The sequence below is a fragment of the Tenrec ecaudatus genome, chromosome 13 (assembly GCF_050624435.1).
Source record: "Tenrec ecaudatus isolate mTenEca1 chromosome 13, mTenEca1.hap1, whole genome shotgun sequence".
Lineage (NCBI taxonomy): Eukaryota > Metazoa > Chordata > Mammalia > Afrosoricida > Tenrecidae > Tenrec > Tenrec ecaudatus.
In genome coordinates this window covers 102,155,826-102,171,078 of record NC_134542.1, presented here as the reverse complement: position 1 = coordinate 102,171,078, position 15,253 = coordinate 102,155,826, and the positions used below count along the sequence as shown (strand labels likewise).

At 41.6% G+C, this 15,253-nt stretch overlaps 1 protein-coding gene across 2 annotated transcripts in view; it reads right to left on the bottom strand.

The window, feature by feature from the left end:
- Positions 1 to 15,253, bottom strand: part of CNTNAP5 (contactin associated protein family member 5) — a 1,091,618-nt gene that overhangs the window by 464,967 nt on the left and 611,398 nt on the right. For both annotated transcript variants that reach the window (XM_075529285.1, XM_075529286.1), the window contains exons 9-10: positions 8,491 to 8,640; positions 5,701 to 5,872 (exon numbers count right to left, since the gene is read on the bottom strand). In XM_075529285.1, coding sequence (XP_075385400.1) covers positions 5,701 to 5,872; positions 8,491 to 8,640 — 322 coding nt within the window. The remainder of the gene's footprint in view (positions 1 to 5,700; positions 5,873 to 8,490; positions 8,641 to 15,253) is intronic.

The window sequence follows — 15,253 nt, the reverse complement described above, 5'->3', positions numbered from 1 at the left end:
CATGGGAATCCCATAACACTTCACCATGCTCATGTGGAACCTGTCCGTGGGCCAAAAGGCCCAGGAAAAGGAGATACTGGACCGTAGGTATTATGAATAGGTCAACGAGAGGAAAAGTCTACATCAGGGTTGTACCTTTTCATCATACCTGTTTAACCTGTATGCCGAGCAAAGGGACCGACTACTGTACTGTGTAAAGAAGAATGTGGCATCAGGAGAGGAGGAAGACTCATGAACAGCGTGGAGTGTGCAGACGATGCAACCGTGCTTGCTGAAAGCGAAGGGAACTTGAAACTTACTGATTAAGGTCAAAGCCTACAGCATTCAGTGTGGATGACAACGGGACAGAAAGACAACAGGAATCCTCACAGCGAGCGTCGTGATTAACAATCCGGAAAATAGTGGGAAGAGTCATCAAATCAAATGATGTATTTCATTGGGCAAATCGGCAAGAGGTGTCTCTTGTTTGAAGGAAATAAGCCATTTAGAGGGCTGACATGTACTTGACCCACATTTCCAACTTCCTGTGCCTATGGACGATGGACAGTGAGCAAGGAAGACCAAAGAGGAACTGATGCGCTTGAATTCCGATGTTGGAAAAGAACACTGAGTATGGCATAGCTTTCTCAAAAAACAAACATCTGACTTGGAAAAAGTAAAGCCAAAATGCTCCTTAGAAGTGAGGATGGCATAACTTTTTTTTTTAGTATTTTAACAGGAGAGATCCATTCTTAGAGAAGGATGTCGGGCTTGGGAAAGTGGAGAGACACAGATAAGAGGAGAACGCCGTGGTTGCTACAATGAGCTCGAACATAGCAATCCTGAGGACTGTGCAGGACTGGACACCATTTCATTCTGGAGGGCACCTTCCAACTCACCTTCATTGGTTATTAGGATTAGAATGATACAGTGGTTGATAGGTAGAATATAACTAGATGTGTTAAATGGTTGTTTTTGTTAGGTGACACTGAGATGGTTTCTACTCATAGTGATCTCATGTACAACAGAAGTAAACATGGATGGATCCTGGCCATCCTCACAATTATTCTTCTGTTTGAGCCCATTGTGGCAGAAACCGTGTCAATTCAACTTGCCCAGGGTCTTTCTGCTTTTCCCTTCCCCGCTACTTTACCGAGCATGATGTCTTTTCCAGGAGCTGCTCTCTCCTGAGATCCTGTCCAAAGTACAGGAGATCAATACTCGCCATTCTTGGTTTTAAAGGACATTCTGGCTGTACTTTTTCCAAGACAGATTTGTTTGTTCTTTTTGGCAGTCCTTGGTCCTTTCAATATTCTTCAGCCGCACCATAATCCAAATTCCTCGATGTTGACACTATCTATATCAAGACAGAACTGTGTGTAACAGGGTAAAACTGTGCATGGTAGGGTTCTTGATGGCTGCTTTTTCAGAGACAGACTGAGGGACCTGTGGGTGGACTCAAACTTCCAACCCTTAGATTAGCAGCAGAATGTGCTAATACTTTATACCACCCAGTTGCTCCTTCTCTCGCCACCGCCCCCAGAATTTGTGAGTCTGAAGGTACGTGTTGGGCCCCCAATTTTTCACTTCAGTCAAGTTTCCATGTGATGCTGCTGCTCAGCTGCACACCACTTTGTGAGTGACTGGCAGACCAAACAAGATTATTGAGAAAAGGAAATGAAATGGTATTGACAACATGCTCATCCATTCATTGTTACATTGACTCCATTTTCTGTGTAAATAAAATGAAAAATCTTGTTTTCATTATCTTATGAATAAAGGAGTAGCACCGTTTTGCAACATTTCCCACTTTAGCGTTCAACGCAGCACAGACTGTGTGGGTGTTGCACTCACAATGGCTTCCCTGGTACCCAGTGCAAAGCTGTCCTATTTTAGAGAACTAAGGCATTCATCTGCAACGTACCTCTTCTTTATCAACCCATTTCTTTTTTAAACAAAGTCCCCCACACAGGGTGAGTTTTAGTTTATAGGAATTTATCCTATATAACGCTTTCCTATTCTCCTGTTGACAACAGTCCAAAGCCTCAAAGGAGAAAATAAGAGCCTTGACGAGATAATTTAGCAGGTACTTTACTTGAAAGGCTGCGTTGAAGAGGAGGGAAGTGGTTATGGAAGGAGAAGCCACATTCCATGAGGTATTTGACAGCAAGAAACTGAAAGCAGCTTTCTGTGTGTCATTAAAATACGGCAACATCTAACTGGTTTATTTTTAGAAAGGATTAGAGTAAAGGGGTGCCAACGGATACAGCAGCCAAGAACCTACTCCCAACCTGCTTTCCCATTACTTCCTGCCTAATATCAGGAAAATATGAAAAGGGAAGGGATTCTACAGGGAATGGTCCCTTTTGATTGTACATGATCCCACCTAAGAAACATTGATCTCACTCCCCATCTGATGCTTGGGGTTCACTGGGAGATTCAGGAGGTTCAGCCACTCAAACCAAGCATTCGTCCTGCAGTCAAAAGCTCTGGAGTCAGTTAGTGAGTCCATCTCTTTTCCCTGGGTCTCTATCTTTATCTTTCTCTCTCTCGCTCACTCTCCTCTCTCTCTCTCTTCTCTCCAGAAGCCAGAGTATTTACCCATCCTTGAGCATCAGATTGGCCCGCTAATGTGCCTGGGAAGGAAATACTGTACTCGAGCTTCATCCCCCCAAGTTCTGCTGAAGGCAATTTCTGACCTGAAGAGCCTTAGGAACAGCACCGTCTCAAAGAAAGCCCACTAGCGGAAGCTCCTAAATGTTTGAGGAAATTGTGCTTCTTCTCTGAATGCCACTGTGCCGTGGCCAGGGCTGCTTTTCCCAGAGCGATTAATCCTGTGACTATTTCACTCTGTAGGACTTCTGATCTGAGCTGCTCAGGAAGGTAAGCTGGAAGGACAGCGCCCCGTTTTGTAGGTGGGTGTGCCCATTTCCAGGGAATAGTCACTTAGAGATCAGGAAGGAGACCTGGGTCCCCACAGAGTGAAGCTGGGAGTAAGAAGAGACACCGACCAGATAGGAAGCTGTCATCCAATTCATTTCCATACACTACCCCCAGGAGACAGTAGTGGCTCCTTTGTAGAGGTCTCACAATCCTTGCAGGGGACCTGGGTTTGATTCCTGGCCAATGCATCTCATGTATATCCAACACCTATTTGCCAGTGGACACTGTGTTTTCTTTGATGCTCAGTATGCTTCAGAGGAGCGCCTAGACTGACATGAACTAGGAAAATAAAAAACAGCTGGAAATCTACTTTAAAAAAACACACCAAAAACAATGAAAAACCATTGGATTATAAAAGTCTGACCCCCAAACAAGCTGTAGGAATGGAGCCAGAACTGAGAGTACTTCTTTCCATTGTGTGGGGGATTGTCATGAGTGAGGAGCTAACGCAACAACAAGAAAAAGAAAACCCACAGCTAAAATGTTCTCCCCTCTGAAGGAGAAAGCTCCTTAAAGATTAAGATGTATTGCTTTGTCTGAAATCAAGTTCTAATTGATCAGCACATTTGAAATGAAACCTGAAATTCAGATACCTGCCTTTCCAACCCCTGCCACTCTCCCAGAGGTATCAAATATAAATTTAAAAAGATAATTAATCGAGCAAAGCTTTTGCCACAAGTTTTCTTTCTGTTGGGGGACACTCTGGTAAATCAAGAAAGATGTAGCATTTCCTCCCTAAACTAAAAACAATCCCTTATTATTCAATTAACAAAACACAATTGTGTGTAATGCAATTATATAGAGTACAATTACATAAAAGTAATGATGCAATGTAGATGGCAATTACTTTCATGTAATCAAAAATAATGAGCGCTTCCTTGATTAGAAATTAAGGTATCATAAGAAACCCCTATTGACAAATGTTCCCTCTGTAATCCACACACTTTGCCGAGGGCTACACCAGCTGATGAAGTTATATGCGTTCTCCTAACCATTAATATAGAGTGCGCAGAGTGTAAACATGCTGTATCTTTTATCCTGAGGCCCCTAAACGGTAACATTTTGATGAAGCACACATTTCGCTTCACACTTTGCCAGGTGGTGAAAGAGGGGGCAGGGAGGCATCAGCAGAAGAGCCAGGAAGTGTGTGGCGTGCTCCCGACCCAATGCGTGGTGTTGTTAATAACGGAGAGGCCTGGAATGCCTCACCAACTTTTAGTAGTCATTCTGAGCATTCATGATGAAGATGTTCTGTGAAGCTCCCTCGTTATTTTCCATTACGATTTCTCTGGCCTGGGGAGATACCTCTCCTTCTCACTTTTTTCTGAGAAAAGTTTCTAGGTAAAACTGATCACTTTCTTCCCGGACTTCTGTCCAGAGCATGAAACCCAATTCTATGAACACAGATGGTTCTCCTCATCTCCAGTCACATTTTGATTAGAGGCCCCCCTCCTACTTACTTATCATCTTATTGAGCTACATTGCATTTGATCTAAGTACTACCCATGGTAGGATATGCCATTATTTTAAGTCAAAAAAACAAACAAACAAAACAAACTTACCTAAGGGAGAAAATGCCACCAATCAAACGTATACACTATCAACTATAAAAGACACCCCAATATTAGATTTCTTTTCATGTAAAAAGTACCTTAAATTGGTGAAATATTTTAAAGCTGTTCTATGCTGCTTCCATGCATTCTGACAAACTATATACTGCTGGTTCACTGTACACCAACATCTCCACTGTTTCTACTTCCACCAAACCTGTGCTTCCTTTATGTGTGAACTCAGCATCATCCTCTGAAATCTTGGACCTCATTCTTCCGCAGTCACACTAAATTTTTGTTGCCTAGCATCTCAGAAATGGGGCATACTTCTTGGTCACTTATATCACTGTAGTGTAATAACTAATTTGTTCCCTGATGAAATTCCAGAAGGCCTCATATTATCACTACAAAGGCACTTGACACATTCTTCCGTATTTTGGAAGGATATAGTACCTGCAGAATCAATAAGAAACCTTGAAAACTCAGGATCGAGTTTCTTTGCTCCTCTGCAAAGGAAAGAGTAAGGAGTGAGTGTGTGTGTGTGTGTGTGTGTGTGTGTGTATGTGTGTTTGTGTGTGTGTGTGTTGCGGGAGAAGGGGGCCTTTGAATCTAGAAACTTCTAACATAAGAGGAGCAAATTCCCAGGAGCAATAGAGAAATTGAGTTTTCTAGGTTCCTGGGTTCAGAGTAAAAGTGCTAACTCTCTCAGGCAGAGCCTGGACACCTCTGAGCCAAAGAAACACAGGGGTATGTGTGTGGGGGGTGGTGGTGGTGGGGGTGGTGGTGGTGAAGTCCAGCTATACTTGGGGAGCAATTATGACTTTGGGCATGCGAGGTCTACTGGTCCTCTGCCTGTGTTAGAATGGAAACTCACCACAACAAGAAGGAAATAGTTTAGGGAGGGTATAATTTCTCCCTCCTTTTTGCTCAACTCCTCACTTCAAAGTAATCAAATGTTGCTTATGCATAAAATTTGAATCCGTTCACAAATTTGTATTTTGATTTAATTTGCATATCCCATTTACTGCAAGTCAACATGAAGAGAGACTACTAATTTAAACCATTTTTTCTCTGGGTCTGACATCCTTTCAGAAACATGTTCCATTAGGCATGACAATTATATCTAATATGGCTAATGTTGGTGCATTAGAATTTGGCTTAAAGAAACTCATATTTTGAACACTGAGAATGGGAGGGGGTGAGAGAATAGAGAAGACTCCATAATTACCTGTCTTTGATGCCACACAGATCGATGTGTAGATCACTAAAATTCCCCAGGGAACCTTGCTGAACTGAAATGAGGTCCTTGGGCTGGTTATCAATAAAGATGAGCCTCATGCAGCCTTGAAAAGTCTTGGTGGGATTTAAACATCGAGAACCAGAGTGATTGTTGGGGCACCCTGTGGAATAAGAAATAAAAAAGATGAACACGAACACTGAAATGACAAGTTAGTGCTTTGGTGATCTATTGATAGAAGACCTAGAAGTCTAATTATTTTCACGCTTTTTCGTTTACAGCAGAGTGCACACGATTTCATTTGAAATTCTAGGAATCTCAGAAAGGGGACAGAATTGGCACACAATGGGGCATCCTCAATCATTGTGTAGGAGGAAAACAGTGTGTTAAAGGGAATACTAATACTATCACATTCATCACCCCTCCCCTTTTAAAAATGATTTGCTACTCTTTTTGCACAGTAACGTATTTTAACTACTAAATTCACAATTAAATTCAGAATTACACTCTCAAAGGAAATGCTATTTCGGTAAGGATGACAGCAGTGTAATGGCCTGGTTAATTGTAAGCATTAACAGGTGTACTTCCTGAGAAAGACACACACAGGAAGCTAGCTAGATTTTGATGTGCTGTACAATGCAAATCGAGACTCTATGGGGTTAAGTGCACATTCTTATAGGGCAGACTATGTGAACCATTTAAAAGCATACCTTTTACAGAGTGCTATTTTTAAAAGCGTCTTAGCCTAATATACCATGGCATGCAAACCAGGCACAGGAGCTCCTCGGTGACAGGCACACCGCAGCTTAGCTACACTAGCGCTTTCACACCTTAAAAAGGCCATACAAATGGATTGAATACATTCAGAGAACATGGAAACAACCGACACAGAATTGAAAATTATGTCAGCTGTCTCTAGCAGGTAGTCATTGTTGGGCCAAATCAGACTACAAAATGAAGAGACATGTCACAACTTCTAATTGAAACTGTAGAAAAAATTTTTAAGTTGACTATTATATTGAAACTCATTTTTCTCCTACCTGAAGGTCACAGTTTCGGTGTGGGGAATTTGTCTAACCATTGTAAACAGCACATATAAATCCTCACGTCCTAAGCCCAGTGCCCCGTAATGCACATCTCAGAATACTTCTCACATCAGAGAAGGAGCCATTTTTGCCTTTTAGGTGTTTCCAAATTTTATTGTTACCACAAATATCCAAATAATCCAAAATACCTCTTATTCCCCAGAAATAAATTCAAGATTGATTTTCTGTCTCTTTGAAGTAATACATAGAGTCCATCATCAGTGAGATTTACTTTTGGGGTCCCAACATCCTTTCCCCACAGCCATTACACCACTTTTGTTATCATCCTTTTATTTTCACTAGAGTTAATAAAAAACACACCTATCTTGGTTTGAATACTGGCTGTCCTGCTTATGAGCTCGACAGCCTTTCAGGGATCATCTCAGCAAACAGTGTCATGATCTTGACATGGGGTAGTATACCTACTGCGTAAAGTTGCTTCATGGATTCAATTACAGACGCATAAAGCATTCACTGAGAAAGGGAGATTTTCATTTTTAAAGAAGTTTGTCATCACTGCCTAGGTGGGGAAGAATCTAAGGAGAGAGCCTTTCCTGCGGCTCTGCCCGAAGAGCAGATGCACCTCCTGGCACGCTGCTTCCTTCTCAGAGGAGACCCAGTGAGGGCGGTGAACCTGCGGACCCTTTTCTGGGTACTTAGATACCCACGTGCCGTCGTATGCGAGATATATTTTGTAAATTATACTTAAGGGATGCCACCTTATCGTTTTGCACACTGCCGCTCTTCAGTCACCTTCTAAGCAATCTGCGCTTCTAGTGCTACTCTTCTAAGCAATCAGATACCATGTCGTCAATGAAGAGATTGAAAGGACTAAATAAGAGTACGCATATACTTAAGGAGGAGGAGTAGATGCATAACTATGTTTTTGATCTGTATCAATTTGTACTTTTATTGATTTATGTTGCCATAGCAAGGCCCCCATGATTGGCCTAACGTCCATGATGGTGGGATCGCTAATGGCTGCCCCTAGTAGGTCTCCTAGATCGTCTCTGTTTCTAGCTGCCTCCCAAACTTGGCACACCTGACTGTGGACACGAGGAAGGGAGGGCAGGAGGACTGAAGAAAGGGAAGTGGCGAGGAGGTAATATAGTGTCGTGGGTACTCATTGCGTTGTCACTTGCATGGTTGGCATTTTGAAACCCCCAGCGACTCCAGGGGACAAAGACTGGGCTTCCTACTCCCTTAAAGAGTTAGTTTTCGAAACCCACAGGGGTCACTGTGAATCAGCGGTGACTTTGGTTTTTCAGAAAATGTGATCTCATGACTGAGCAGGCTAACTATGCCTTCCCAGGTGCCTCTTCCCTCTCACAGATATTGCTAACGTTGGTATGCGTTATTCAAGCTTCCAGCTGAGTGGCCAGGTTCCTCCTTGGGAATGTGATCGCAGAACTAGACATAGGTGCAAACACACCCCATCTGGATATGTTACGTGACACTAGCGCTGAGAGCTAGAAAATCCTGTTCTTTTTCAGCACTCTGACCTTGCATCTTCATCGCAGTGAGAGGGTTGCCTCTCCTATTTTGGGTTTAGCAGCGGTGTGTGTGTGTGTGTATGTGTGTGTGTGTTGAAAGAACGTTGTAATTGACAGCACAAGGATCATCCGAGTGAAATAAATGTCCAATATACTCTCCCCTTACTCCCATTTATTTTCAGTTTCAGAGGCTGCGAATTTACCTCCAAAGTAGTAGCTGTTTCCAGAATAAATCAGCACGGTGATGGCGTCCTGAGTTGGGGACGCTGCATCGTTATCAAGAGTGAGAGTGATGCGGTTCCTTCTGGCTCTGACGCTCACTGAGTGCCACAAGCCATCATTCAAGTTGCTGCCTGTAAAAGAAACAGGAAGGCTGGCTGTTGGAATGATTGATTCCAGAAGGTTCGCAGAGCGTGGTGCATGGTTTCCTGAGACTGCGGTCTGCTTGCAGTCTCAGCCTGCACGTACCATCCCGTCTCCTTAAGTCAAGCCTTGTCTCTTTAACACCTATCTCTGTTCTCCTTTAGAAGTGTCTAACCCACTTTGGTCATAGATGGTTTAAAAATGAAAGGGCAAAAGGCAAAATATCATATGCACCTCAAATTAAAGTATATACTATATTATTCTATTGATGTATACATAAATGCTAAAGAAAAGGGTAAAATTCCCCCTTAAATTATCATCACTGGTTCCATATCTGGGTAGTGGGGTTATAGACTCTCTCATATTCTACATGTTTTTCCATAAACACCTTTTAAGAGCTAAAAATTACTTTTTGAATGCAAAAGCAGGTGGGGGGAGCTAAACAATGGCCTGCCAGGCACAGACAATCCCCTGTTACAGTCAACTGACTGGTTCACATATAGCTCTATTTATACCAATTTGTTAAGTTATCAACCTTCACTGTGTTTGAATTTTATTATCTGTAAATACAATAATAGCTGCTTTGTATCATTGCTATAGGGACCAACCGACTTTAGCTATGAAAAGGTCCTGGGGCATCTATGAGCATAATAAGTATTTAATAAGGTTGATGCCTTTTATTCCACCTGAGATATCTTTTCAAAATAGTTACATTGGTACGCAACTCAAACCTCGTACAGTTTAATTGTTTAATCAACTTAAGAAGAATTGTGCAATCATCAGCACAATCACCTTCAGGACATTTCTCCTGTGCTCGTTGTTAGCACCCCATTTCTCTACAACCTGCTCTTCCATGCCTCAAGGTACTCTCTCAATAGGTTCACCTGCCCTCGATTCATATAGAGAATATCAAAACACGCACGTGCGCACACACACACACGCACACACACAGCAATAGCAAAGCAAACAGCAATGACAAAACAGAGAAAACTCTCAATCATAAAGAAATCAGAAAATATTAAAAACTGAATCAACTGTAAAATGAGTCAAAAGGGAGTTCAAATTATAAGTTATTTTATGTTAACCTAACTGCATCTGCCACAACTGACTTTATAATACTCTGTCTGATAGCAAGGCTGTTGCCATGTCTGGATTATATTCAGAGAGGAGTCAACAGAGGCTTTATCCATGTGGGGCCCTGAAAATGGATTTGGGGCTTTCACTGTAACTCATAGCCTTCTGCAAAATAGGTATTTATAATTTAAACCCTGATAACATTCCCTCTTTCAGATGTGGATTTTATTCTTTACAATCCTTGGATCACACAGGCTGGTGTGCTTCTCCCATGTGAAGTGAGAAGATGCCTCACTTAGATGGCTGCTTGTTTGAACACAAGGCTTTAAGACATGCCTTTAAGACTTATTCTTTCTGGTAGCCGTGCACATCTCGTTTCTTCAACAGTCTCCTTTAGCACCTAGATCTTCAGTGATTCCTTCATGAGGACAAGTATCAAGGGCACCAAATCTTAGAATTAATTGTTCTTAGATTGAAGCAAGAATTAAGTGCAAGCCAAGAATCTATTTATATATCTGAGATTTATGTATGTCTCTGGTTCACTTTAGAGATTTTATCATTATGGATAGAGAACATTATAAATCATTCCCCCGTGGCATAAGGTGATTCTACTAATAGTGTCATAAATTAGCCAATGGTATAGAATTTCACATACTGTTGAGAAAAGGAAATTATATAAATATAGACATCTTTTCAGACAGTAATACATAAGATTGTGATGTGTACACATTAAATTCTTAAGTGACTGTACACTATTTACACAATTGTGGGGGTTGGTAATAGGGTAAAACTTTCAAGAACATTCATTTACGGAGGCAGAACCATTTGTACCAAACTAATACATGTCTTAAGAAAGCAAGGGAAGCCTCGTATATGGTATGACAGGGCCACAATTCATTGGGCACCCTCAAAGCAAGAGAACTGAACCAAATTTCAATGACCACCTTAACATTGGGAAAGCAGCTATTTGTTAATTTTCACACTAGGAAATTTCAGCCTTAAGTTCAAGGGCACTTATCAGTTCCTTAAATCGAAAACAGGTGAGTTTGAAGTAAAGCCCAGTTCACTTAGTGTGTTCCACATTGAATCTTCCTGGTGTGGCCTATGAAGGATGCTGTACACCTTGAACAGACAGATCTTAACATCCCAGCAGTCTATAGTCCGTGGCCTGGGTCACCAAAGGCTGGAGAGAAACTAGGCCAAAAGTGTATCATTAAGAATGTAGTAACAGGCACACTCTCAACTTGGATTCTGTTTAAGAAATGTTAATTTCCCCCATGACAATTGTTTCACTCAGTTTACCCTCCAACAAAAGTCTATTCATCTTCAAGATATATATTCCCCCCCACCCCCGCCCCAATCTTGATTTGAATTTCCAGGAAGGGTTACTTATCAATCGTATATGAGTGTCTGCTGATTTGGGGTGACCTTAGCACAATGTTGTACAGCAGGAGCTGAATGGTCCTCTCTCTCACCCCCAGCTTCATAAACTGACCACAGGTAAAGTGAGGTCTCCACTATCAACGTGTTTTTTTTAAGATGCACATTTAAAGGGGGTCCTATATTGCTCAGAGGCACTAGGAAATCTCTCTCCCTCCTGGTCAGGAAACCAGATTTGAAGATTACATGACCTTAGAGTAGTAACCTGACTTTTATGTGCAGTTTATACTTATAATAGTGGACTCATACAATATTTGTCCTTTTGTGATTGACTAACTTCACTCATTATAATGGTTTCTAGGCCCAACTATGTCAGGCATTTCATGGTTCATTGACTATATTTTGGGAATTCATAGCATTCCATTATTTGTGTGATGGGGTACCCCCCCTAAACCGGTATTTTTTTCAAAGCTATGTATTTAAATTTTTGTACAAAAAATCCCCATTATCTTCAAAGTACTCTCCGTTAGACTTAATACACTTGTCAAATCTGCAATTCCATTCTTAGAAACAATTTTCACATTTATCTGATTGGATGGATGACAGCACCTCCCTCTTTTGTTTCTTGACCTCTTCTGCATCATCAAATCACTGTCTTTTCATGTTACTCTGCATTTGCAGAAACAAAAGAAGTCACAGAGTAAGGTCACATGAGTCAGGTGTGTGGGACGAGATAAGCATGCTGTTTTTGCCAAATTTTGGAGCACTGAGATGGCTGCATGAGAAGGTACATTGTTGTGGTGGCAAACTCAGTCTCCCATCTACAACAAGTCAGGTTGTTCGCTTGTTTTTTTAATAATTCTATTGGGGATTCCTACAATTCTTATCACAATCCACACATACATCCGTGGTGTCATGCACATTTGTATATTTGTACCATCAGTATTCTCAAAACATTTGATTTCTGCTTGAGCCCTTGGTATCAGCTCTTCATTTTTATCCCCGCCCTCCCTCCTGCCCCATGAACCCTTGATAATTTATAAATTATTATTTTGTCATGTCTTACACCGTCCGATGTCTCCTTTGCCCACTTTTCTGTTATCCATTTCCAAGGGAGGGTGTTAAACGTAGATTCTTGTAATTGATTGCCCCTTTCTACCCCACCTTTCCTCCACTCCCCGGTATCGCCTCTCTAACCATTGGTACTGAAGGGTTCATCTGTCTTGAATTCCCTGTGTTTCTAGTTCCTATCTGTACGAGTATACATCCTCTGGTCTAGCCGGATTTGTAAACTAGAATTGGGATCCTGATAGTGGGGGGAAGGAACCATTTAAGAACTAGAGGAAAGTTGTATGTTTCATTATTGCTACACTACACTCTGACTGGCTCGTTTCCTCCCCAAGACCCTTCTGTAAGGGGATGCCAAGTTACCAACAGATGGGCTTGGGGCCCCCACTCCACACTCCCCCTCATTCACAATGATATTATTTTTTGTTCTTTGATGCCTGATACCAGATCCCTTCGACACCTTGTGATCACACAGGCTGGTGCGCTTCTTCCATTGGGCTTTGTTGTTTCTGAGCTAGATGGCCACTTGTTTACCTTCAAGCCTTTAAGACCCCAGATGCTATATCTTTTGATAGCCGGGCGCCATCAGCTTTCTTCACCACATTTACTTATGCACCCACTTTATCTTCAGCAATCATGTTGGGAATGTTAGCATCATGTAACGCCAGTTTAATAGAACAAAAGGTTCTTGCATTAAGGGAGTACTTAAGTGGAGGCCTAATCTCCATCTGCTACCTTAATACTAAACCTGTAAATATATGCACATAGATCAAGCCCTACCAGGCCTCTTACACCCTCCTCACAACTGATTTTGGATCACTTGCTGTTCTCTTGTCCCTGGGTCTCTTAACACCACTTCCTTTCTCCATTCTCCCCTTCTCCCATGCCCCCCTGGAACCCTCAGTGCCATTGTCCCCCTCCCCCCCCAGATTGTTTATCCAGTCTATCTTATCTAGGTAGTCCCACAACACTAAGGGCATGCTACAGAACAGCAAGGGGAGCAGAGCAAGTAAGTCCCAAGGGAACACCAAAAATAGACTTTGGGGCCAGCGTGTGGCAACCCATCAGACTCGACCAGAAAACACTCCTAAAGGTCAACAAACAGACCTTGAACTATTTACTGGCTTTTCTGCTTTTTATTGCTGGTTTGTTGTTGTTTTCTTTTGTTGCTTTGTTTTGCTTTGCCTTGTTTTGTGCATATTAAATTAAGCTGTTTTTGTCACACACTGTTATGCTATCTTTTCAGAACCTCTAAATAGAAAGGTTGATTAACAGTCTGATATGGTGGAAAGAATGCCAAATGCACTGAGTTGATATTTACACCTGTTCGGAATGTTGAGGGCCATCCAGAACGAAGTTTGCTATCAATGGACATTTCACTCTTTTTGAAAAGAGAAAACTACTTGTACAAATGTTTTTTTTTCCCATAGCACTATTCTTGTAAACTCTTTTCAGCAGCACAGTTTCTTCGATGTTTTTCTGGATCAGGAAACAAAATTATACAGCCATATGCTCTTCTCTTAAATTGGCCATCACAAAAGATGAAGTTTGAATGAAACTGCCTTTATTAAAACATTCAGTGTAACCTCAGAGAACCTTCTCAGGTGATGCCACGGAGTGCCCTCAGACCGAGTTGCTTGATGCCTGTCGAGCAGGAAAGATGCATGCTACCACATCTCCACTCTGCTCAGCATAATTCTGGTTGTTTTGGGTGATCCCCTCCTGTACACCACAGTCTCTTTCTCCGTTTTTCTAATACTGGGCATTGGGGCTGTTTCATTTTTTGCTATTGTGAATGGTGCTTTAATGAATATGGCAAAGCATGCATGTTTGTGTTCTCTTAGTTTTTTTTTTTGAATACATACCCAATAAAGATATTACTGGGTCGTATGCTATTTCCCAGTTATTTTATGTATGGCTGTAATGATTTGCATAAATATTGCACATATTTACAAGCCTACCAGCAGTGTATGAGTTCCAAATGCTCCAAAGCTTCTCCAGCAGTTGTTGTTTTCTGTTTTCCTGAATTCAGTTATAGCTGTAAAGTGATACAACTCCCAGATAGCTAGTAATCATGAGCATTTCTTTATGTTTGTTATCCATTCCAATGTTTTCTCCTGTGAATTATCTGCTTAAGACTTTTTTCCACTTTTTAATTGAATTATTTGTTATATTCTTTTTTTTTCTTTTACATTTTATTAGGGACTCATACAACTCTTACCACAATCCATACATCAATTGTATAAAGCACATCCATACATTCCCTGCCCCAATCATTCTCAAGGCATTTGCTCTCCACTTAAGCCCCTTGCATCAGGTCCTCTTTCCCCCCCCCTCCCTCCCCATTCCCCCCTCCCTCATATGCCCTTGGTAATTTATACATCGTTATTTTGTCATATCTTGCCCTATCCGGAGTCTCCCTTCCCCCCTTCTCTGCTGTCCCTCCCCAAGGAAGAGGTCACATGTGGATCCTTGTAATCAGTTCCCCCTTTCCAACCCACTCACCCTCCACTCTCCCAGCATCGTCCCTCACACCCTTGGTCCTGAAGGTATCATCCACCCTGGATTCCCTGTACCTCCAACCCTCATATGCACCAGTGTACAGCCTAAAGCCTTTTTAGTCCCTTGTCCATTGTGTCGTTGCTAATGATGTCTTTCCTAGTCAGTGAGCTCTCCTTTTACATTTTCTCTTTTAAATAGGTCTCAGCCATCTATTGTGTCCACAAGTATTTTCTCTTTTAAATAGGTCTCAGCCATCTATTGTGTCTTCCATTGTGTGTGATTCCTTTATTATATTTGTTAGTCTCTGTATGTCCTGCAATACAACCTTTACGTTTTTCCTAATTTTCTCATTGATGATCCTTACAGCTCTGGGGTTAACATTTAGGTTTCTAATCCATCTAATTCACTGTTGTGCATGAAGTGAGGTATGGGTCCTCTTTCACTCTTTTGCAGATAGACATGATTTTTCCAGTACCGTTTGTAGAAGTGGGTGCCTGTTTCCCATTTAATTCTTTTTGGTTCTTTGTTAAAAAGCCAGTTGTCTGTAAGTGACTTTATTTCTGGGTGTTCTATCGTGTT